Raw genomic sequence first — 25734 nt, 5'->3', positions numbered from 1 at the left:
ATGACCAAAGGGAATACAGTAAAAAATCTCTCTGTTCTTTTTTATCCTTCCCTGGGTTGTCTATTAAGTTTTGATGAAGCTTCTTAGGATTTTGGACTGTCATTCATACCATGTTGGTATGAATGTTTTTTTTTTCCCAATTATTTTTAACTTTGTTTTGCTTTGCACAGATAGATAGAGTATCATAACATTCCTACCTAAATTATCCATGTAGGCTTTTGTGTGTGTGTGCTAAACACAACCTGCAATGCAGAGACGGACTCCCCATAAATAATAGTTCACTGACTAAAAATACGTTATCAAGACATCTATTTAGTTTTTGCAGGAAGTAATTATGTTGCCGTTTCAGGCCCATAAAAAGGACGCTTAGGGCAATGGTGGCTAGTGTCGCTGCCTTGTGGGAAGGAGATTGAAGGTTCAAGCCTCGGTTTCGAAAGGATAATTGAAAGATTTATCAGGAATTAGCATTTAAAAGCATATTTGGAAAAGGTATTTGGCTGAATTGGATTTTATATTTTTACACTACACTTTCTTTGCTATTTGTCCCAAAGAGACACATAAATCTATTATCAGTCAGACACTGTTGCATAACACAAAAAAAGAGCAAGTGGCATCCATCCATCCATCCATCCATCCATCCATCCATCCATCCATCCATCCATCCATCCATCGTGGCTTAAAGTTATTTTAGATTAAAAGAGGACTGGCTTTGTAACCAAACTGTTGTCTTCTTTTTATGGTATACATCCTTCTTTAATGAATAAAACTGCACTCACCAATAAAGATATTGACTCATTGTCAGTTTGATATAGATTGGACTTTCAGTTAAGCACATCTCACACTTTATTGAATAAACATCCAACGAGGACAAAAAAGGTTCGCCTTCTGCCGATTTGATCTTAGCTACCAACAAAGGTCATTAATATACAAAATCACACTTATTCACTTCATCCTTCAGTGGTTGTGATGTTATGGCTGATTAGTCTGGGTTCGAAGACGGGAAGATCAATAATGATTAAATAAACCAAACAAAGCTGCTGTTGAAAGCCATTGTCAATTCTTGTGCTTGACATCCTCTAGAGATCCAGATATGATGTGATATTTGAATGACAGGTTCATCAATGTTTTTAAAAAGAAGTGTGTTTAACAGTAGGTAAATGTGGACCACAGGTGCCAAAGTTATTCACATAATTTCAGGAAAAAAGGGGTGATAACCTCATCTTAGTTTGCCTTCAGGCTCCTTTTCTTCACTCTGTGAAGGCCATACAGGTCCCTGTAATCGAGTACAACCTGTGCGTGTGTGTGTGTGTGTGTGTGTGTGTAAGTGTCCGCTGTGCTTGCGTGGTTAAATAGACCCCTGGTGTTCAGAGCTGATTGTGGTCTTGACCCAGTGCCTGCTGATTACTATTCCATTATAGTCATCTTCCACTGAAGAGACGATGCTGACAGGTCAGGACTGTTTTCACCTCCAAGTACAGTACCCATCAAAATGATGATTAACTACAGCCTCTCAGCCTGAGTGCAAGGCATGAATAATTTAAACTCAAATTTGTAACTTTGGAAAACTTCACCTTGTCGTGACCAACAGACTTGTCATCCAGGCTCACGTATGAATTTGTGTTAATTTTGACAGCAAAATTTGATTTAGTTTGAGTCATAGTCTTATGACTAAAAAAAACTTAGTTTGAGTTAAAATGCAGTCATCAGGACTCTTATAGTCAAGTTTTTAATTAACTAAATTATATAAAGATTGTACTTGACAAAAGCACAAGAGTTGATGCATTTTTTAAAGCTTCAATCACCATTTATCAACTTGATTTGTGATTCTATTAATATTTGTAAATACACAGAACAATTTGATCATGTGATCAATGCGTGTGACCACATGATCACATGAGTTCCGATTGGATTTCCTTCCATGTGAGGTACTTGTTGTTGTATTTTCATTAGCTAATGAAAACATCAATATATTTTGTTGTCATTCACATGTATTTAAAAAAACATAAATCCTACTCTTGTTGTTGTCACGTAAAAACAAACATCGTATTCGACGAACACAATGACAAAAATCTTTGGTCAACAAAATTAACATTGGTATGGACACTTCAATGTGTGATGTATACTTTTACATTCTAAACACATTGATTTATGGCACTCCATCACCTCATTTCTCACAAGTCAGGTCAGATAATTTTGCCAGTATCACTACTAGAAGAAAAAAATAAATTCACCAGTCCCCTAAAGAAACCCAAGGTTAAGATCCTCATTTTCCATGTATTTTAATATCTGGCCAGTATAGGTCAACACTCTAATGATAATGGAGTAAAATAAGACTGTTTTTCTCTTTTTCTATCCTCATCTCCACTGTTAATCTTTATTTTTTTACTAATACTTGATTTCCTAGTTGAATTATTGATTACCTACTGATCTATCAGCGGGACAGGAGTCGTTAGAGATTTGTTAATATAAAAGACTAAAGAGTGGAGAGAAGCAGTGAGAGGACCTCTGACTCTGGGCTAATTATGAGCATGACTCTAGAGACAGGAGATGTCTCTCTCCTCTTTCCGCCCTTTCTTTCATCTTGCCTCCCCATCCCACAATCTCTTTGATGCGATGTTGCCATGGAAACCGCAACGCGTACGAAAAGATGCTGAAGAGCCCGCGGGCTTTTAAAGGCAGAATGTCAAAAAGATACGCAGGGAGTGTTTGATTCAAATCTGAGTTTACAAGAGGCAGGTGCTGGCTGAGGAAGGCTGAGGGTTGGACTCTGCTCAGAGCTCGACACACATCCTGACTTCAGGACAGCTGTCATTCCAAACACGGCTCCGCTTACAAATATAGCCTTTAACCTCACCACAGAGGCGTCCCACCCAAAAATGCAACATAGCAATCAGTTGGATGCAGCCGTTTTGGCATTGACTTTGTTTGAAATGTCCTCCTCTGGCTGCAATTAGCTATTAACACATTCCTGAAGAAAGATTTTATGCTAATGATAAAAGAAGTAGAGACAAATTTCCCTTTCCTCTTGACCTTCCCCAGAGTTTGGATTCAAGCTATATTGCATGTTGGTTTATAATATTATGTGCGTTGGTGAAAACCTCATCTCCTCTTGGTCCCTGGTGGCCCCTTGTACAACTGTTCACCATTTTAATGTCTTCAATTTAACACACCATTAATTATGTAGTTATAGTGAAAACCTTGGGTTGGGGAAACGTGAGCAAGTACTTTTACCCTTCCGTGCACCGGTTTCCGTGTATGCTTCTGTGTGTGTTCCACTTCACTGATGGTGTAATATAAAGCTTTAATGGAGATAAAACTCAAAACTATTTGCAAGCCCATTTCTCTCCAATTCTGACAGCTCCAGCGGTGTCATTTGTTATAGTGTGGCATCAAATAAATTGCTTTGGGAGTAGCACAGCTGGGGTGACTATCTTGATAGATCGCACACAGTTGAATGGCTTCAATGCATATTCATCTCAATCAAATTTCCTTCCACTGTTTTTTTTTTTTTTTTTTTTTTTTTCTTGGCATTCGCTTCTTGTTCTACAAGCAGCTGATGACTTAGTGGATGCTTTAATTGCATTGACCAAATGGTCAGACAGCAGGCGGGATCGGGGTTTGATGTTCTAAGTGAGGAATCAAGGAACGGTGGATTCATGGTCTTTGTGTGAATAGAGGAACAGCAGTACAGACTTAATTAAGAAAAGCAGCTCTAGAGGGAACAAACTGCTGACAGCTGTTTGTCGTTCTCCACTGCGTATTCTTGATGAGAATTTCCTATGTCGCTGTTAAATTGCCTTGATGGTAATTGGAGAGACTCCTAAACAGCTCTTCGTCAAATCTGGGACAAGTTGAAATAGAAATTGGAAAAAAGGATCTGCCTGTTTAAACTCGTTTTTTTCATTATCTTCCATCTCGTTCTTAGTCATAGCGTTTGGGTTGCATCCATCATCATTTTCAAAGGCGTTATTTGCTCAGCCAGCTTAGCAGAAATCTTCAAAGCTTCTGTTGGTGTTGTTTTGTGTGTCTCTGTAAAATTAGATAAAGATAATTGTATGTTACCTGATACAAATAGTTTGCATGCATTTGTGTGTGACACAGTTGGCTGTCAGTGCTCTTTGTCAAAAATAAAGAGAAAAAAAGGCAGAAAAATACTGAAAACTGGAATAAATCTCTCTGAATGAAGCTATATTGGTGCTGCATCTCCCTCTTGGGGTTGATGTAAAGTTTAAATTAATCTTTAATGATCTAACTATCGCATCCACGTTTACAGATAAACTAGTTTTCCAAAAGCAAGGCGGTGGAAAACAGATAAACAAAACAAAGCAGATGATGTGATGCAGGGTTGGGGTCAACTACATTTTTCAGTTACAATTACGTTTTCAATTAACCATGTTCAACTACATTTCAATTACAGTGACCAGCATTTTTCCCAACTAGAATTAAATCACAGTTATTTTTTATCCTCAGAAATTCAATTACAATTACGTTCTCAATCACGAAAGTTCAATTACAGTTAATCACAATTACTGAGCCTGAAATAATAAAAGCTAACCTTCCTCTTGTGTCAGCTTTCTGTAAACATCTTTTATGATAACCTATGATAAGTCTTAAGTCAGCCGTAAAATATTCTAAAAACAATTACCTATCATATAATTTCTTTCCTATTTATTGGTTACCTTGTTAGGGTTCCTAAACAATGAAAATATAGGTTTTAATATTTTTGGTGTGGACATCTGAGCCTTTCTTGTGTCAGTATACAACAGTTTAGCGTTAATGTATAATTGCCTATTTTTTATAGTATTATTTGTAATTAATTATCAATTGTGCAATTACAATTATAATTGACCCCAGCCCTGGTGTGATGTAGGCATTTCAAGTAAGAGGAGAAACAGTCTTTAGTGTCAGAGTTTGTGTCATATCAGTGATCGACACTTTGTTTAACGTTGGACATTAATAGATCTCAAGATCAACATAAAGATTGTTAAGTTAACCATCATACAGTGAATCTCTTTTGTCCGTGATTAAATTGTGAACAAGATTCAAGCTTTTGAAAACACAGCTTCAGGTCCTTTATGAGGCTTATAGTACATTAAATAGTCAGAACTCGCCAGGGAACAAATATATGAGCAAAAGCGTTTGATTACCATTCATTAAGGTTTTTAACCGTCTGCTTCATCAAGACTCTGTGGGGGCTGTTGGGTCTGATTTGATTTAGAAAAAAAACTACTCACTATGTTGGTTGTGCTGTCACGACTCATGAGTTTCATCAACTTCAAGCAGATTTCTAAAAGGCAGACAGGAACTAATGGTGAAGGCAATTTGTTTAAAATGCTTGGAGAAGATAACCCTTTATTGATCCAACATGTGGATGACATTTATTGTATTTAATGGTGGTTTTTCATCCACTGTTTGAATTTAGTCTGGGGTAAATGATTGATCCTCATATTTCTACTGAGTCACTGTAAAGTGAGAAAATGAACAAAGCACATCAAAAGCAGAGCGGACGTGAAGTGAAGAGAGAGAGAGGAGGGCAGACAGGGTGAGAGAAAAAGGATCAGTGTGTCTGCAAACCTTAACTAGTTTAGTTGACAGACCAGACACGACTGGGGCTCCTTTGCACAGAGACTTTTATTTAACTCAGCTGATTAAGCTGAAATGAACTATAAACTCAGATGCACTCAGCTTTATCGAACCAAGCCAAAGAGGATTGTTGATTTGAGTGTGGATGGTTTTTAAAAAAAAGCCTGATGCTAAAGAACCTGGAATAGACTAAAGATATACACCACCACTGCAGGACGGCAACAGCTAAAAAAAAGTTTGAAGTAGTCATTCTGAGTCCAGACGGACAGTTCTTCTACACGGTGATTTCAAATCAAATGCGACAACAAATTACCATGTTATCAGTGCTGTGCTGAGGCACTTGAAGTTCAAAACGCTGAATAAAAAGCTTTTAGAGTTGCGTGAACTTTAAATAACTACTTCATCAAAACACACAATGACAACCAAAATTCCCTCAGTGTCTGTTCAGCACTGCCACCCAAAGCGAGGGGCACTTAAAGGGACTCAAAACTGTGTGTTTCCACCGAACAACAGCAGCAGCAAAGAAGAAAGTGGCTTATGAAAGCACCCTACTTCTTAATCCCTGTTTCAGCTCCGCTAGACCATGCACCACCAAGGGCCATCTATCTATCCAAGTCTTTATAAGAGATCCATGCACACACCCACTGGCACCATTAGTTACACAAGAACCAAACAGAGTATAATAGCTTTACCCAAGCGAGAGATGAAAAACTAGATTGGAGAAAGTACTTTGTGAAGTATTTAAGGGACTTGTTGGGAGTCACGGAAGACAGTGGGCATAATTAGATATCAAAAACATCCAGCTAGCCTCTAATTCATACCATTTCTCTGCCATGTTCCAGCATGGTCACATTTATAATGCAAATTAAGACAGTAACAGTCATCTGTTTATCTCATTTTACTACGTTCCCAATCACTCAGGTCATGGTGGTTAATTTAGGCAAAAGGATGAGTGAAGAAAACATATATGCTTGTTACAACAAAGACCCTGAGATGTCAACAGCCTTTTGTTTACTCTAAAGAAAAAGTCAGCATCAATATGTAAATCCTAGACTCCAAATCAGTCACTTCTTTGATGAGAAGAAAAATGCCTTCAAGGATTTCAGTCTGGTCCACTAGAACCACAAACCACTCACTCACCGAGTACAAATGAGTCAGGTTTTTGCTTCTTGTTTACCAAAATGTACATTAAATAATAAAGTATTTAATTAAATAATAAAACCGAGCCCATTCTCAAAAGTCATCCCAAGAGTTATGTTTTGGGTAAAGTCAAGTTTCAATACAAACTCCAAAAACGTTGTCTTTTTTAAGTTGTCTATCGTTTGTTTTAGCATCCAGTGTTTGCGGGAAACGGCCTCGCAAGTTGAAGATGAAAGAAGAAAAAACAAAACGCACAGTAATACACAGCATGTCAAAGCATTCTTGAACGTACATTTAGAGGGTTTTCCTGATTTTCACTCAGGCTCATCATTTTCAGCCCCTTCAGTGATGTGTAGTGTTGCTTGAAGGAGGGATTTCAACACCTTAAATGTGAATACTCGATTAACACGGTTGAGCAGATACTCATTGAACTAGAGTTACTTACAGAGTGAGATTCCCACTGGAGGGGAAAGACCTGACAAACAAGGATGGGGAAGACCATGAATCAAACTGGCTGGCCTTTTGTAATGTAACTGGCTCTGCGATGACAGATCTTCTTTGTTAGAGGCTCATAAACGACAAAATTGTACCAAAAGGGCAGGATGACACACAGGAAACAGCATAATCCACTTGTTTGGTGAGTAAACAGTTCCTTGTTAGACTCTTTTTTTACCCCAATGAAGCCTGATTACTACGTATTCACTCAGTAAAATCAATTTTGTGGTGAGGAATTGAGATCAATATGCTGGAAACGGAAATGTGTAAGAGTTGTTTTTAATTCATCACTCACACTGAGCACTCCTCAATTGTCCTCCTGCCTGTGTGAGTCACTTTTACGCTTGAGCACAGAGGAGACTGACTCATGTAGCCTCAAGTCATACGGAATGGGTGCACACACACACACACACACACCCAGAAACATGTTATCAAAGGCCATTTAACAGAGGACACACCCAAGCAAGCCGACTGGTGCAATTTATAGTATCTGGGGGCGGGGGGGTGGGGGTGGGGTAATTAGGGAAAGTCTAGAACAGTGGTTCCCATGTGTAATCTTTGGGATACTTGAACACATCTCAGGGGGTACGCAGAAACATTTGTCAATTTAATTTCTCAAATTATAGAACACATTGATAATAACTTGTAGCAGAACTCTGTGAAATCTATCAAAAGGTGAAGTTAAAAATTTAAAATGACCCAAAACATCAGAAACAGATGAATAAAAGATTTAATCGCAGGTTAATGTTGGAAGAAAAGAGTCTGCTGCCATAAATAAACAGTGCATAACATGAACTAAGGGGCTTCATGGGACAAAAAGGGTTGGGAAACACTGCTCTAGGACAGTGATTCTCAACTGGTGGGTCGGGACCCAAAAGTTGGTCGCGGACCTGTACTGGGTGGGTCATGGAGAGCTGGTCAAAAATAAATACTTAATGTCTCTCATGTTGGACTTGTCTTTTACTTTGAAAGAAACTTTTCTTTTGCTGTGAAATGCATGTTGCACGGGAAAATATGTAGATTTATGTTTTTAAAAAAGATATCTGTTTTGAATTGCTATTTTTGAAAAACTAAATTTGGTTGGTTGAATTCTTTAAAAAAAAAAAGAAAAAAAAGTGGGTCACGATTTAATGACCGTGGCAAAATGTGGGTCCCAGGGTGAGACCAGTTGAGAACCCCGGTGTAGAAGATGACTGGTAGTAACCTTTGACTTAAAAGGCATCAGGTCCTCCTCTCCCTTTCATCAGAAAGTTGTTTGACTATAGAGTTATTACTCATAGACAAGGTGCATGACAAGCCAAGTGCTGCTAACTTCAAAGCAAGCTTGGTCAAAGCGGGCTGTTTTCCACACAGTGTAGTCACTTATCTTCAGGAGGCATGCGTGTATTAAACATCTTTCAGATGATACAGATGTCAGACCCACTCACACTCCTCTCTTCCCACCTATGCATGGCATACTTACCATCTACTTCTTTTTCTCCATCACTTCTAAAAGACAGATTGAATTTCTTTTCTTATGTATTTACGAGGGATAAAGGTCTTACTATTTCAAAGGCTGTTATTGGGTGTTCTTTTAAGCTCTGCTTGTGTCCTCATTTAAGAACCGAGTGCAGAGACCTGCTAAAAATGTCTGACAGTGGCAGCAGCAGTGATAGGTTGTGAACCTAATCTGGTATTAAATGTATGTCGGGCTGAGTAAATTATATGTGTTTTTCAGAGATCCAAAAATAGAGATTAAGTGAGTGTGAGAGGGAGAAAAGTAAAAGATTGGCAGTTGTGGACGTGTAAAGGCCTTGTTGGATCCTTCTGTCATTCCCATTCCTTAATGCCTTGGTATTTATGGTGGAAGAAGCGGTATGTGTGGGCAGCATGGTCTCACACATACACACACACACACACACACACTAAGTTAAAATACTCACTAAGAGATCCTTCAGAGAGTCATTTATTCTTGCAGGAGGTCAGTGGGAGGCTTTTAGGGGCCGTTATGGAGTCGGATCAGTCTTCCTGGAAGAGCATTGGTATCTTTTGATCAAATTCTACCCCACTCTCCAGTAACCTGCTTCCTATGAATCGTCAGCTAATTGCACCACATGAGGTATATGCAGTAGTGCAATGTTAGAGTGTGTGTGTGTGCCGGCCTGTGTGTGTGTGTGTGTGTGTGTGTGTGTGTGTGTGTGTGTGTGTGTGTGTGTGTGTGTGTGTGTGTGTGTTGGTCAATGGTTTTTCTAACCCTGATTGATTGCTGTCATTCTGAAGGATTATTGAGTTAGCAGCAAACGTGATGGGCTTACAGCAGCATTTATGAGAGGGAAGGCATGCCACACACACACACACACGTACACACACACACACACACACATACACACACACACGTACACACACCTTTTCACACAATTGTTTATTGATGGCATAAAATAACAAGGGGTACAAAGCTATCCCGTGTTTACAGAGTCTGTTCTCGATAGAATAATTATTAGATCAATGGATAGATAATCAGCAATTGTCAGAGACAGAATCAGTGTCTTACCGTTATATATTTATTCATTGATATTTTTTTTTCTTGTGAAGTTCTTTGATATCTTAGGTTTGAAGCTAACTCGCTTCTTTGAGGCTGATTATATTCAGGCCAACTTGTTTTCCACCAACAGTGCTCAGGAGTACATCCCAAATTCAAAGCTGAGTCGATACTATTCAATGGGTGACAGTTTAATAGATTTGGGCCTGTAAACACCCGCCCCAATTTAACTCTGAGGCTTTCACCTCTGATGGCAGATGTCATCCTGCCAGTTTAATCAGCACTTTAACTGTGACCACGAGCTGACACGAAGATCAGCGATCTGGGGCACATTGTTTCATGTCTGAAATGTGACTTCCTCTGAAGTTATTTCATCTCAATGCTTCTTAAAACTGTTTGCTCTTGATTAATTTAGATATTTTTGGTGTTTTCTTACCCTGTGCCCAATGCTATTCCAAGGCTTTATCCATCACTAGCAGAGATACTCCTTGAATATGGCCACGAGGACATGATGTTTTTAATTCAGAATTAGTTATTCCGAATTAAATTATTTGGTTCTGCTTCATGTTTACATGGAAATAGTAATTCCAAATTAAAGCTGATATCCAGGATTTCGGAGAAACGTCTCGATGTCCCGCCCTAAACAGCCTCACTTCCTCCCACTGCCTCTCCCAATCTACCAGAAGCCACGCCTCCACTTTTCTGCACGCGCATTGCAAAACATTATAAGGTGGCATTGATATAGGTCTATGGGTCAGGTAAAAGCCAAAATCATATTTACCTGTTTGCTGTTGTGCATTCACTTTGATTGACAGTCTCAAAAACAGGAAGTTGAAGCCTATTGGCTGGGCGCAGTCGGCGATTGTTCCCGTTTGTATAGGGGTCTATAGGACAAAGGAGGGACTTATATACATTAATGTTCATGAATGACCACCTGCAGTAGACCATAGTAAAAGACTAGTTTGGTATTTTTTTGCATTTCAAGAGAATCATACATAAACATAGATTTCTCAAAAACTCCAAATATCAGCTTTAAGGTTTACATGGAAATCCAGTTTCATTCAATTCCACTTTTGTCCTGGGAGTCGTAAAGGGTTCTGATTGGACAGGGGGCGAACATGACGTATTCACGTCTATCGGGATAAAAAAACCTTTTCAATCAAACCCAGTCGTTAATGCAACAGCTGTTCTAACTCCACTATTCAGGACGTCGTGTGGAAAATGAACTTTATAACGTTCTGCGTCATTAGTGAAGCTCTGGTGCACCATGCCCCGCAGCACCGATGAAGCCTGTTCCATTTGCCGATGTCCGTGTGTGTAATAAGTCAATGTGTCCGTGTGAATCTCCGCATGTTTATTCTTCCGTCTATCCACTCTTTTCATTATACCTGTCTTTTAAGGTTCTTATTAAATAAATAGTCTCAGCTCTAGTCCGGGTGTCCATCCTGGACTATGTCGTCACCAGCGCGTCATCACGGCAAGTCGCGCATGCACAGAACTACCGGAATTAACTTAAAGCGGAATTATGTGTTTACAAGAAAGAGGAATTATTTAATTTGGAATTAAAATTGGAATAAACCAGCCACTTAATTCCGATTTAAGTTTAATTTGGAATTAAGTGTTTGCAAGGTCAATGTAAAGAGGATTTAACTTTCATTCTGAATTAAAGCACCCATGTAAACGTGGCCTATGTCACGTGAAGCTTGGTGCATTTCACAGTTAAGTCCCCTTAGCCTCAGTGTTACTTCACGCCGCGCCTGTGGATTTCCTGCCCTTAATGTCTGTGTGCGGCAGTGTTCAGTTTTAATTATCATTCTTTATTTGATCACCTCCCTGTTCTGCCTGTCACAATGTCTCACCATTTTTGCTGGTAACATTTCCATTACATTAGGACGCTCAGCCACCACTGTGTATCGAGGTTGTGCGTTTCTATCAGTGCGCTAGAGATGAGATTTCTTCCTGCCTCATCCATCTTCAACCTCTTGGCTGTAAATGACATGTCTGCACACAACAACCAAACACAATGCCTCCTCCCCCAACACACACACACACACACACACACACACACACACTGGGACCAGAATTGGACTGGCAATGGAATTTTAATTAATTGCTTTGCACTTCCCTGTATTTTCCCCAAATGGCACAATAATTGAGTCGTTCCAAATTAGAACTATTACTCCTAAAGATTCAAGTGGCTGTACGTTGTGATATTTATGATCAAAGATAAACTAAATCATCAAAATTGGAAAATGTGTTTGTTTTGTTTCAGCTTAATTACCTTAACGTGATGGCAACGAACTTGAACTTGTGTAGCCAACAGATTATTTTCCATGCATTGATAAAGTTAATGCAGATGATCAAAACTAAGCAATTATAATTTAAACGATAAAAGATTAAAAAACACATACTTCAAAAAAAGTTTATATCACGAATGTTCAGAATTTTAACAAGCGTTTCTGGAAAAGCAGAATTTTTTTTTAAAGCGCTGTTGGAAAATCACTGGTGAAAAGTAAATTACAATCAGAGATCAGACTGTAATAAAGAGTAAAAAGGAGACAACTAGTGTTGAGAAGATGGTCATCTTTTATGATACCATGAAAGGTGTTAATGTTTGAGCTAACCCAGTCAATTTGCTCTCTCTAACTCAAATTATCATCCACAAAAACTCCCAGGAATCTTGCAGACAATACTTGGGGCATTTCAACAAAATCAACAATTTTTTTGCCACAACAAATTATAAAGCTTGATTTCTTTATATTCAAGGACCATTTGTTTATTTTAAACCATTGCCCATAGGCACTTAAACCAGCCTTAGCATTGTGCATCATTGAACAAAAATATGGGTGTTTGTTAATGTTCATTGATAATAATTTTACACATGACGGTGCTCTTGGTATACTTTTGTTTATAAGCATGAAGCATTTAATTCACGTTATTTTTGTTGTGTATTAGGATGCTATTTTTCAACTACCGTTTTCTAGTCTATATGAATTGTTTTTATTAAAAGTTAAGTTTTATCATTCTTATTTTGTGCAGGTTTTTGGTTTGGAGAGACAAATCTTTGACTTCCTGGGATACCAGTGGGCCCCCATCCTAGCCAACTTCCTCCACTTCATCATCGTCATCCTTGGCCTCTTCGGCACTATCCAGTATCGTCCGCGCTACATCATTGTGGTAAGTTACACTAACTTGAATCACACTAAACAAGTGAGACACTATAAACCCGACGAAGGCTGTATGTAATCTATTTTTCATAAATGTGCTCTATTCATCATTTAAAAGCTTAGTAATTAGACCTAATTAAAGAGAAGAGGGTGGGCTGTCCAGCTAAACATGGAGCTCATCAGATTTATCATTTGGATTTAGATTTTTGGACAGAAAAGGGGACTTTGCCTTTTTTATTTTGCCATATTTCTCTACACTAGAAAACTACCTACTTGGGGGTGTGACTGTCGGTGACATTGCGAAAGTGTTTGTTGTTGGCAAAAGAACAGTTTACCGTCAGATTGCCGATCAACCAATAGGCGAAAAGTTAAGCCAGTGTGGACAACCCCCTCATCTGCATTATTCAATGTGTGTGCTGAAATGCTTGCATAAATAAAATAATAATTAAAAAAAAAACATTTATTTACAGCATATATTTAGGTGTTAGCAAGTGATTTATTCATGAAAGTGTCTATTTGTGCGGTTGCCGTACGGACATCCCCCAGTGCTATTGGTTAGGTTACTGAAGTACACGTACGTAGCGTCTTAGGGTTAGGTAGATAACCTAATATCGCAACAATTTTTAGAGTTAGGGTTAGGTTTAGTCTTAGGTCAGTCGTTGGTCAGTTTAGGTTGCATGACTATGACGTGATCTGGCCAAATATGGGCGCTGTGTACAGATAGAATGTCGGTATATTGATACGGCAACCATATGGATAGTCACTGCCTTTATTTATCAATGGCATATATCTGTAGGTTTTTATTTTTTAGATATGGCAGAGTTGGTCCTTCATAGTGCAGCTGGTTGTTTATCACTAAGAAAAAGCACAAACATTCTAGAAACGTGCTTATACGCACATCAGTTTCATTTGACACCAGAATATACATTTGATTTGAGGAACGTGCTTTGAGCAGCTTTAGTTTGAGGCACAGATGGTGAAATAGAGACGGGAGAGGGTGAAAAGGTGAAGAATAAACTGGAGTTTTGCAGCTAGTTGTAAAGGAGGATACAGGACAGGGAGGGAGGAGGGGTGAGAGAGAGAGAGAGAGAGAGAGAGAGAGAGGAAAGTTGGGGCAATAGTCTCATCATTGGAAAACAGGATAGGTTTCAAGATTCAACTTGCATGTTTTTATGAAGTTGCCGTTCAGTCTTTCACTTTGCCTCTTGTGTTTAAACACACATTGCATTGTGAGTCTGAGTATTTCACAACCCATGCTCAGATGACTGTCAATGAGTACCACTCAGAGCCCCCCCTGCATCTGTCAACACTCGTCCGTCTGTCTGTACCATTCCATGAAAGGCTGAGTCATGATTTTTATTCAGTCTCAGCAGTTTTTCTTCTGCTTCCCTTAGGGTGTACATAAACTTCCTAGACTTACTGGCAACATCAAAAAGCATTTAAGGGACAATAATAGAACATTATTTTTCATTTTGTTTGCCCTCTTTCTGCACTGCTAATCAGTGTTTTTTTTCTCCTTAAGTACACAGTGTGGGCTGCTGTTTGGGTAGCATGGAATGTCTTCATTATCTGTTTCTACCTGGATGTCGGAGGCCTGTCCAAGGTGAGACCTTTCTATTCTCTTACCTATTTTAGCATGCTTGTGTTTGGTTCTCCCTTATATGTGATTCCGGTCAGGTCCCGGAACTGAAAACCCACCCGGTTCTTTAATGCTAGAGGAGGACATACAATTATAATATTACACTTGTCAAAGAATAGAGTTGACGCTATTTAGTACAGACACATTTTACAAGTGAGTAAAAGACTATTCAGCGCTGGCTCGCAAGTTACGTCACACAAGTGTTCCAGAAGCAGAAAGAGAGCAAGTTCCTGGCTTCCCCTCGGCTTTGACTTCTTGGCCCCTCCTGGGCCCCCGTCCCCTGACTTAACCTGTATCAGTGGCCCATGTGCTGTGCAACAGTGTGTGAGAGGCGTGGTGTTTTACACCCATATGCGATGCTAAGTGTACTATCTAGTGTTTGTGAGTACGCAAATAATATCCCTCACTTATAAATTGTTTCTGAAAAATTGAGTGATTGGTTCAGTTGAAGCTAATGAAATAGAAGCTGGGTTGCCACTACCCTTTGAAATGCACAAAATCTAAGTAGCGCAATAAAAACCGGTAATGGAAGCACCTGGATTTTGAAAAAACACTCAAATATCGTTAAAAGGTGTTTACACTTTCATGAGGAGGAATTTCACACATTTCGATATTGAAATCGCAAAAGCACTATGGAAACACTATTCCTGCAAATACATGTCACATGACGTCCCTGGTCACATGACCACTTCTTTCCAAGAAAACATGCTGCGTTATGTGTAGACAGAAGAGGAGACCAAGACATTTCTTAGCATCATACTTTAAAGTTGAGAATAATTAAAATGATTACTGCCAAACAACAAAGGAATATAGAGTATTGTAAGGAGATTTGAAGCGTCCATCTTCCTGTAGAGATTTCACTGGAGTTACGGGTTAGGCTCAGTTTGGCTCCTGCCCAAAACAACCTTTAATGGAAACACGTTCAAAGCGCAATTATACTTTGCCGACATTGAGAAATATCGCTTTTATTTTGCAAAAATTTGTAATGGAAACACAGCTTGTGAAAAAGACAGCTGGATAATTTGACCACTTTTGAATCTATAGTTACTGCATAGAAAGCAAATGAGTTTGTGGTGTGAACTAAATATAGATGCTTTAATCACAGATTGTTGACAAGAGCGCGCAAAGATAGTTTTTGTTCAAAAGAGATGTTTGATGATAAAATTAAATGACTTTTTAAAACAACCCTATTCTCACCATGCCCTAAGCATCCTTTGAAACAGATTTCACTACTTTAAAAGCATCTAAACTACCTAAGAATCTTCAAACTAGATCAACATGGATAATCAGTTTTATTGGTGATTGCATCTGTTGCACTGACATTGGGTGCTTCTCCATCTGTATCGAGCCTGAGGACAGATGTGCAGCTCATGTATTAGTAGCTCAATCATCACTTAGTATACAATAAATGTTTTATAAATCTAGCAGTGAACAATAAATCGCTCCGGAAGCCTTCGGTATAAAGATTTGTGCTAACAAAAAAGAAAAAGAAAAGAAAAACACTCATCGCACCAGTTGCAGCTCTTCATTAAAGCTGAGGGTTTGCAGATATAGGGCCCTATTTTCAAGGCGCAAACCTCAGCAGAGAGCAAGAGAGAGGCCAGACAAAGTTGGTATTAGCACAGACATGAGCAACTGGCGGCCCGGGGGCCACATGCAGCCCTCGTTCTAATTTTATGTGGCCCCCAAAGTAAAAGTACAAAATGACAGAAAAATACACAATATGACTCTACAAAATACCTCATAACGAGCAAGTCCACAGCAAACATATACACAAAATGACAGAAACTTTGTTCTTTCCTTTGTTAGTGCTCAGATTGGTCATTAATTCTAAATGCTGACATGAATGTTGATAATGTGGCCCTTTGATCAAACACACATTTACATGACCCCTGTTGTAATAGAAGTTGCCCACCTCAGTATTAGCATGTTTGCGGTCTAAAATTACAGTGGAGGAATTGTTATCAAACTTGGAAGTTCACCTTGAGTCATGCTTTGGGGTACACAAGGTACTTGGTTCAAATCCCGGTCAAGCCCCCACTTTGTTGCTGCTTTCCAGAGGTGTTTTACTAATAACGTGGTTTTCAAACAGAGGTGCTGTCAGTATGCAGAAACAGTGAGAAGAGTAAACTGATTAGTCGCCATATTTAGCTTCTTCTGAGCTCAGCACCTCAGAGCGCTCCACATACCACACACACACATCTCACCTACAACACAAACAGAGAAGGCCTACCTATTGGCTGTAACATATAAATGAGTTATCATAAAAGCAATAGGCAAACATAGGATTGCATCTTGGCTGTGCAAAAAGTTATATTGTGCATTCAAAGCACAATCGTTGTGTTTTTAACAAAGAGAACAAGTCTCTAAAAATGAATGTAAAACAAGATCAGAGAACGTAAATCTCCACCAAGCACCAAATATCCTTTTTGCCAGATATTAGCGGTTATCTGTATTAGTGAACCTGATCATGGCACCATGATTGATTACACTTTAAAGGCTTGGAACAACACTGTAGGTCCAAATGTATAGCTGAGTGAAATTTCATAAAGATCAGCCTTTTACGCACCGAGATATGTATTCTTGAAATTTCTCCAAGACAAAGATGCTGATTTTTCAATTTTGAAACTGAACCAGAATCGGTGTATTGATCTGGATGCCCTTCAAAATGTAATGGAATCTTTCTTAGCGTAAGTGTGAAAGCTCAAAGGCAACAGCTGAACATTTGTTTTATGTAAGCATATATTTAGTGCTCTACAGTTTGTACAATGATTTTTATCCCTTTATTGAATGTTTATTGGGTTTCCTTGAAATGCTGAATCAAACTAGTTTTTCAGGAAACATTTTTTTTTATCCAAAACCCAGTGCCACAGTTTATACACGCACATTTATTTCTTCGTAGTTCCTCTGGTATTCCTTGGTGTAATTATTTAAATTAATTCAACAGTTTTTTGCAGCATTGATCATTCTTGTTCTATTTCTGCTTTTAACTTCACTTTTCTTCTCCTGTATTGATGTATACTTTCAAACAAGCCTTTCTTACTATTAGGATAATGTTTTCATTTTGAAACCATCTAACACCTGATTACCCTCCTATTATCCTCAAATATTCCTAACACATTTTACCCTTGGGGTCAATCTGACCCCAGGAATATTTGCCTCCATAAAATTATTTTCAAAAAATTGTTGACTAAGTTTTTGTGTCAGGCACTTTGTTATTTTCTTGAATACATGATTAATCCCTTGATAATAAAACTTTGACCTGTTCTCTCGCGCCACCATCAGGACAAACTTTTATATTAAAATGTATTTATCTGGAATAGTTTTCATGCAAATCTTCTCAAATTTACTGACATGAGTGTATGAACCCTATTTGGTTAGTGTATCTTGAAAATCTTTCATCCAAATCTTTACTAATTTGGGGTGCACATTCATGACTCATAGAACGAACCACATAAACATTTATCTACTTGTTTTTATCTGTTTTTTTGTTACATATTTGGGCTTCTTCACTATGAATTCCTCTGTCTCAGACACATTCTCTTCTACGTCACTTTCACTGTGAAAGAGCTGTTCCAAAACCTCATTGACAGTAAACTCATCTGTTTCAACTCAAAAGTATGAACTCTGCACCTGCAGGTGTGGGGATGTAAGGTCGCACACAGACAGACAAGTGTTACACAGCTAAAACAGTTTGGGGTCAAATTGACCCTCGAAGAACACCACTGTGTGCAAGATTTGTATAGCACGTTGAAAAAAATATCATGATCATTTTATGCTTAATTAATTGTAACCATTAAATTACGAAAAGCCATGAAATATACAAACATAAAAATAGTCAACTATTATTTTTTGAATGATATACATTGAATGGCATCAAATTGACCCCAAGGATAATAGGAGGGTTAATACACAAAAAGTAGTTTCAGACACTTCCTGCAACTGAGGAACTTGGCCATTGTGTGAAAGTCTTTGGCACCGTCAAGTGTGTCTGTCACTCAGTGCTGATGGCCGTGTGTGCAGCACATTGTGTATTTATTCCTGCATGATGTCTGCTAGAATAATGAAGCTTGTAAGGGCCAGCTGCTCTGGGCTAAGGCTGGGCATTACCCGACAGATTGCACCAGCCTCGGTTTGGAACTCTGCATATGGCCTCCAGGAGGAGAGCTAGCTAATGGACACACACGCGGCCAAACGTGATGCTCAGCCTTCCAAGAGAACCCTGACACAGTGACCAGTATTGACTGGGTTGTACAGGAGGTTAATGTATCTGTGTGTATTTACGCATGCATGTGTGTGTGTTTTCGACACAGGCTCTCACTTTTTAGAGTGAAGTCAAGTGCCACATGGTCAGTCTTTTCCTATTGATCTCCGACCCCCTCCCCCCACAGTGCAAGATCCAACAGACCGACAGACAGACCATGTGCCTCTGTATAAACCTCATGTTTTTAACAGCCTCCTTTCATCCTCCCCATTGTGTTTTATTCACTCTTTAACATGTGGCAAACTGTGCCAATGTATACACAGATGCTTAGGATGTCCTCGTCTATCTGTCAGATTTCCTTCCTTATCAAACAAATTAGATATTTTTCTTTATAAATATATAAAGTTTACTCAAATTGTTCCTGTTTTGTATTTATGAATATCTAAGGTTTGCTTTTGATAAGTTTAGAAGGCTGCACTTAAGAAATCAAAGTATTAATTCAATTTCCGTATTAAGTAGGTTTTGCTTTGTAAACAATACAAGGACACCACAAGCACAATTCAATTAACTCTTTAGTCAATATATACCCCCATATATGCACACCGACGGTCATTTCCATAAATTCGGTATAAACAAAATACAATGGGGTAAACGAGCACGCAAATGTCTTTTGACAAGAAAAAGTTGAAGGCACAAACAAAATGTCTTATTTCCTTTAGAATTCATTTATTTCAGATTTTATTTTTTAAATTGCATCACTATCCCAATACTCATGAACCATAAACACTCACTAAAGTAGAGATAGGCAACTTTTATCACAGTGAGGATCACAATAATGTGATTGTTTCTAATCTGAGGGCCACATTATCAACATTCCTGAGCATCTGAGCAATAATACATTGAAGAACAAAGGTTTTCTTTGTTGTCATTTTGCATATTTTTCTCATTTTGTGTGCACTTGTTCTGTGTTTTTGGATTCATTTTGTGAATGTTTTTGTTATGTAGTGTGCCGGTTTGTAGTTTATTTCATTTTATTGTTATACATCAATTTTATATAGCGCTTTTCTGGGTACTCAAAGTCGCTTTACAATGAAGGGAGCAGTGTATGGGGTCAGTGCCTTGCTCAAGGGCACCTCGGCAGTGCTTGAGAAGTGCCCTGGCACCTCTCCAGCTACCAGAACAACTTCTGTTCTTTTGGACCGTACTGGGACTTGAACCGGCGACCCTCCGGTAAAGTTTTTTGTATTTACCATGCAAGTCCCATAAAATTAGACCGAGGGTCACCTGTGGCCCCCCAGGTCACCAGTTGGCCATGTCTACATTAGGCACACTTATTTTGAGCCACAACTTCAAAATGAATTTATAGTTTTATGAATCATCTTGAATCTCTGGTGAGTCCACACACAGGCTTTGCTGTGAAACATTTATTGACTTTCTTTGGCTAGCGACAATAGTTTTACTAGTGAAAGACGAGAAACCTTGAATCAATAATATGGCGTGATTGATCTGTTCTTTGAGGTGCAAAGGGAGCACAACAATAACAATCAGACAGTAAGTTGCCAAAAGCCTCTTCAGTATTGACTGCAGACGTGAGTGCAGCCCAAGCTTGTATCAAGATGATTTCTAGTGCTCGAGGGATCAATCAGCAGCATCTGTCAAGTCATCGGACTATGCGTTTGTAATGACCTCCACTTGACCTTGTTTTTGTTAAACTGGGCTAGAAAGTGACAGACTGAAAAAAGGAAGAAAACAAACGACTGCGGGAGATGACGGGTGATCTTCTCGAATTAAGTGCTCCAAAGTTGAGCACTATTATTTTATGACTAGACGCCTGTCAAACACTTCTCATCTGACTGCACCGACCTATTGTTGAAAGCTGCGTGTATGAGCGTGGCCAGATAGAAATCAGAGACGTTTCCTTGCAGCCGGGGGCTCTGTTAATAATGCATGTAATGTCGCTGTGGGGCAGATTGCAGAGTTGGATTGCTCATATTGCGATATTGATTAGCATGCCTGCATGTGTGGGCTCATATAGTTGTGAGTAAATGGGTTGTCACTATTCTGTACATAACATGTATCTATAATAAGAAATATTTAAAATATATTGTATTATTTTCTAAAAAATGACATGCAAGGACTTATTGTTTATTACTTAAACAGTTGATTAAACATGAATAGGAATCTGCAGTTTAGTGTGTCAGTTTATATTTGAATATGTAATGCAAAATTACAATAATTGCATTCATTACAGAGGGACAGTAGTGTTTATTATTAATTTTTCATATTTAAAAAAGGGGGATGGGGTGGTATGGATGACCATCTCTGCCATAATTAAAAATAAATAAATCAATGAATAAATAAATACCTACATAAATATGTCATAAATTGGTGAATCCCTAGAAAACTACTTACTTAATCTTTTAGTTGTGAAATTAAAAAAATTCCCCCAGAAGCTACAAGTCCCAACATTTTATGAATATTTCCTGCCTTTAACTGCTCATGTGCTGTGACCGATATTCAAAGCTTAGGGTTTGCAAGTTTTAACAATTCAATGTGTGAAACTTTTCATTAGTTTAAGTCACATGACCATTTGACAACAACCTCTTTGTTTATGATGGAGTCAAAAAACAAACCTTCGAGCAGCAATTTCTACTTTTGAGATTAGTTTGTTAGTAAATCCCTGTCTAAGGATTTATTAACATTTTGGATGATATACCAATAAAAATGCGAGTTATATGGTTAAGCAGCTTTAAATGAATATTTTTAAACCTGTGGCAAAAGTTACACTATACAGTATATAGTATATGCATTTTTTTTTAAATTTTTTTTTAAAATCTATTATATTGTATATACATTGTTTATTCTTATGTTTGTATTTTTATGGGGAGCTCTATCTCATTACATGTTATGTAATGATAATAAAAGGCTATTCTATAGGCTCAAGTTTTCATGAAAGCTGTTTTTAAAGAAAAATATAATTATTTATTCAAGGAAGGCACATTTTAGAAATCAGTTTGTTTATCAAAATTGTTCTTTTATTGACGACGTTAGCTACATCTTCAATGTAGCCATACCAGTCTGTCATTGCCCGATCCCGTTAGATCTGGCCCTTGTTAGTAGTTGGATGGGAGACCACTGAGAATTCCAGGTGCCACAGTGGGGTGGTTGTCACCCCAGTGGAATCTACGATCGTGTCCTTGGGCAAGGCACTTCACCCACATTGCCTAGTATGAATGTAGTGTGTGAGTGAGTGTTGGTGGTGGTCGGAGGGGCCGATGGCGCACTATGGTATCCTCGCCTCCGTCAGTCTGCCCCAGGGCAGCTGTGGCTACAATTGTAGCTTACCACCACTAAGTGTGGAGTGAGAGAATAATGCCTTCATTCTGTAAAGCGACTTTGAGTGTCTATGATAAAGCGCTATTTAAAATTGATGCATTATTATTATTACTTCTGGTCAAACTTTTGCAAAGAAAGCGTCACAAAAGATAAATCTGCTCGGTGAGGTTTATGTAAAGTGGATTTTATTAATAACCAGAGGTGTAAAGAGTACGACTTAAGAAGTACTTTTACTTAATTAAAATTCTACTAAAGTACAAGTAAGTCATACATAAAATACTCAAGTACAAGTAAAAAGTAGCTCAATTAAATAGTACTCAAAGTAAAAGTTACTAGGTACTTTAACACCCCATGTTTATTTTTGGTAATACATTTTTGCCACGGTTCCCTTGCATACAGTAAACACTATTGGAACTTACTTTATTCTACATAGATGCCTTTGTGTAAAATAAAGGTTTATCAAAATTCAAGTCAAAATGAAAACATTCTCTAAGTAGATCTACATTTATGAACTCTAAAACAGAGAAAATGACCGACATTCAATGCTGTTTATTCTGGTTGGTCGGCTGTGATGTGATGCATTTAATTGTGGTCTGGTTATTTCATTTTTTGTTGTTTCACAATGTCTGTTGATCATTTTAAAACAAAAGAGTTATAATTTACGTCTAAGTATCCATAAAAGCAACTCAGTTACAGTAACATGACTACTTGCAATCCATTACTTCACCTCAGTTAATAACCCAAGTGGAAAAACAGAAGTCAGATTACTGCTATTATCACATTCTCCATCTCAGTCTGAGGTGATGAACAGTATTAGGAGGATGATTTCTGTTTTTTCTCCTACACTTTCCAATTAAGCAGAAATGTGTATTTCCTGGTTGTAACAGCCTGAACATATGTTTTCATGATATATTATACATTTTTTACATCATTTCTAAACATGCTATGTATTTCTTCAATGGTCCCTTTTCATTGCTGCTTTGTCTGATTAGGGTTATCCATCCCAGCTTATTCTCTGATGCTTTTATTCAACACCAAAACATTTTGTCTTTCATCATTTTTAAAGGTGTCTTGCATTTTTCCAGGATAAAGGTTGATTTTTTTTGTCTTTTTTATCTCTTTTAGGACAGCGAGATGCTGACGTTTCACATCTCAGCGCATCACTCGTGGTGGAGCGAACACGGACCAGGCTGTGTGAGGAGAGAGATGCCACAGGCTCCTATTGGAGTCCAACCCTCAGAAAACCACTCCTACATCACCGTCATGGGTTGCCTCCTGGACTACCAGTACATCGAGGTCATGCAGAGCAGCACACAGATTCTGGTTGCTGTAAGTCCCTCCGTGATTGATCACTACGGACTCCACATGTGGATGCCAGATGTGCATGCTAAGACATCTATGCACAGGAGTTATGGGTTCCACTGCCATTTCTTTCTACCGCAGCATCTCTATGATGACGTTTAGTGTGACAGCTGCTAATGTGCTAATCAAACACTGCAGGGGCCATTATTGGTCCCTTTGTGCTACTCAATGTTAATACTAGAAACTCACACCCTGCCTGCATGTGCGTTTGCATACAAACTAACCTCTCCATGGAAGAATACGGTATGCTTTTCCAACACTGCAGCTTATATGCTATATCCATTACAGGGCTCTACAGCATGAACCATTCACTCAAATTTAGTCGCTCATTATGAGAGTAGATGAATACCAAACATACATATCATTACCCCATTAATTATTACACAGCTCACTTTGTGCGGGGACGTAACTGAGGGTCCGAGTGAAGTGGAGAAGTGTCGCCTGTAACAGATCTACAACGTGAAAACACACTCTTGTTGTCACTACAACACGCGGTTTAGTTGGTAAATTAAATGTTTTCCAAATGCTGGAGTGAAGCTCTTATTTAGATGAGTTTTTTGCATGGACTGGGTGGTGGGGACCCTCCCAACTGATTGTGATCAATAAGTTCAGTGACATTTTGCATAATAATTTGCATGAATAAAATAGACTATAAATCTAATTTTTTTTTTGTTAAAAAATGTTAATATAATCACCTTTTTCTTATAAAGATACTTTTAGAATACATTTGTTTTAACTTTGAACTTGTGAAAATGTATCTGTTTTTATTTGTTTTAGAATTCAAAATTGATTATGAAAAAAATCCATGTCAGCTATAAGTTACCTTTTTGGTCACTTTATCTTTATGTCATAAATAAGTTAAAATGTAAGGAAAAAACTTAATAAATGCATTATATTAGTTCATTAGATTTCTAATGATTTCACACAAGATCCATGGGGACACCAGAATCTTTCATTAAATCAATTTTCCTTATATTTAAGGAGGAATAATAGAATAAATGGATACATTCTCAGTAGCTGCCGACACACACTAGAGTTGAGGTGAGTGTGCCGACACGTATAAACTGAATTAAAGTATTAGTTCATTCACTCATGGCACTGTGTTCTTTGTTATTTACCTTGCCCACCACGTGTTCCATTGACCAAAGGAGGGTGGAGCTTATCATTTCCTGTATTTCTACCCTGTGTGACATCTCCAGTGATGTCACCAGGTGAGACCAAGTAGGAGGGGTGGAGGATAAAATTATGTTTGAATGATTAATTGATAAAAATAAAAAAAAAGTTACTCAAGTAAGCATGGTTATAGAGAGGCATTATTTGGCATGTTTTCATCCTACCACATTCCTAGCCACTTCGGTCTCACTTCTAACAATCTATAATAGTTAAAAAAAATTAAAAAATATACCCTTAATAGTCCTAATTATTTAATAAGGCTAATAATAGGAACAGTTTGATCACAACTCTGTGGTGGAATGCTGACTTCTAAATGTGCCAACACACAAAAGTATTTGGACAACTAGTGGAAAAAATTATGAATCAATTAATACATTTCAAAAGATAGATTATTTACATTGTTTAAATTGTACTACAAACCAGGTGACTCGTCCTAATTAAGATATTTCAATTACACTGTACAAAACTGAAGGTGCTGTGAGGTGAAGAAATGAGAAATCAAAATGTAAATGTAAAAAATGCCTGAGGTGAGGTGCTGCATATTTTTGCATCTATGATTAAATACTTTCTTTCATTTCTTCGTGCTCTCAAATCTTTGACTTTAGGAGAAATATTACTGTATAGCACTGCATTGTGATGCACATATACAGATTGTTACACGTCTATGTCACAGATAGAGGGACTAAGGTGTAAACATACCAGAGGATGATGGAAGCAGGGAGCACAGGACAGCTGTTAGTCATGTTGGCATATTATACAGTTGATGGATTGACATTAACATGGAACATGGTATCTATCATTCATCACTGCAGCCCTGCCCACAGAAGTAATAGAACCATTGACCTCAATTCACAGTCCAGACTGTTTGACTGAAGTGCATTAAGACATTGAACTACTCTCTGATTGACTGTCATGCAATCCATCCTTTTCACCCAATATACCAGAAATGTCAGACTCAAGGCCCGTGGGCAAAATACGGCCTTACACCGCATCCATTCATACTCATGGAAAAATGTTGCACAAAGTAAAATTTGATGATGATGATGATATGATGGAATGGTAGATGGTAATTTGGTAGACTGAAAGCCAATAGCATGCCGGCATTGAGCAGCGTTGA

General features: G+C 38.2%; 1 protein-coding gene across 2 annotated transcripts in view; it reads left to right on the top strand.

The window, feature by feature from the left end:
* The window catches only part of nkain4 (sodium/potassium transporting ATPase interacting 4), a 47145-nt gene that overhangs the window by 5047 nt on the left and 16364 nt on the right, over positions 1–25734 (top strand). For both annotated transcript variants that reach the window (XM_028453876.1, XM_028453875.1), the window contains exons 2-4: positions 12776–12913; positions 14426–14506; positions 23208–23411. In XM_028453876.1, coding sequence (XP_028309677.1) covers positions 12776–12913; positions 14426–14506; positions 23208–23411 — 423 coding nt within the window. The remainder of the gene's footprint in view (positions 1–12775; positions 12914–14425; positions 14507–23207; positions 23412–25734) is intronic.

This window comes from Gouania willdenowi, chromosome 7 (assembly GCF_900634775.1).
Source record: "Gouania willdenowi chromosome 7, fGouWil2.1, whole genome shotgun sequence".
NCBI classification, from domain to species: domain Eukaryota; kingdom Metazoa; phylum Chordata; class Actinopteri; order Blenniiformes; family Gobiesocidae; genus Gouania; species Gouania willdenowi.
The sequence above is the reverse complement of the archived record's forward strand: the minus strand, read 5'-3'. Positions and strand labels throughout refer to the sequence as shown.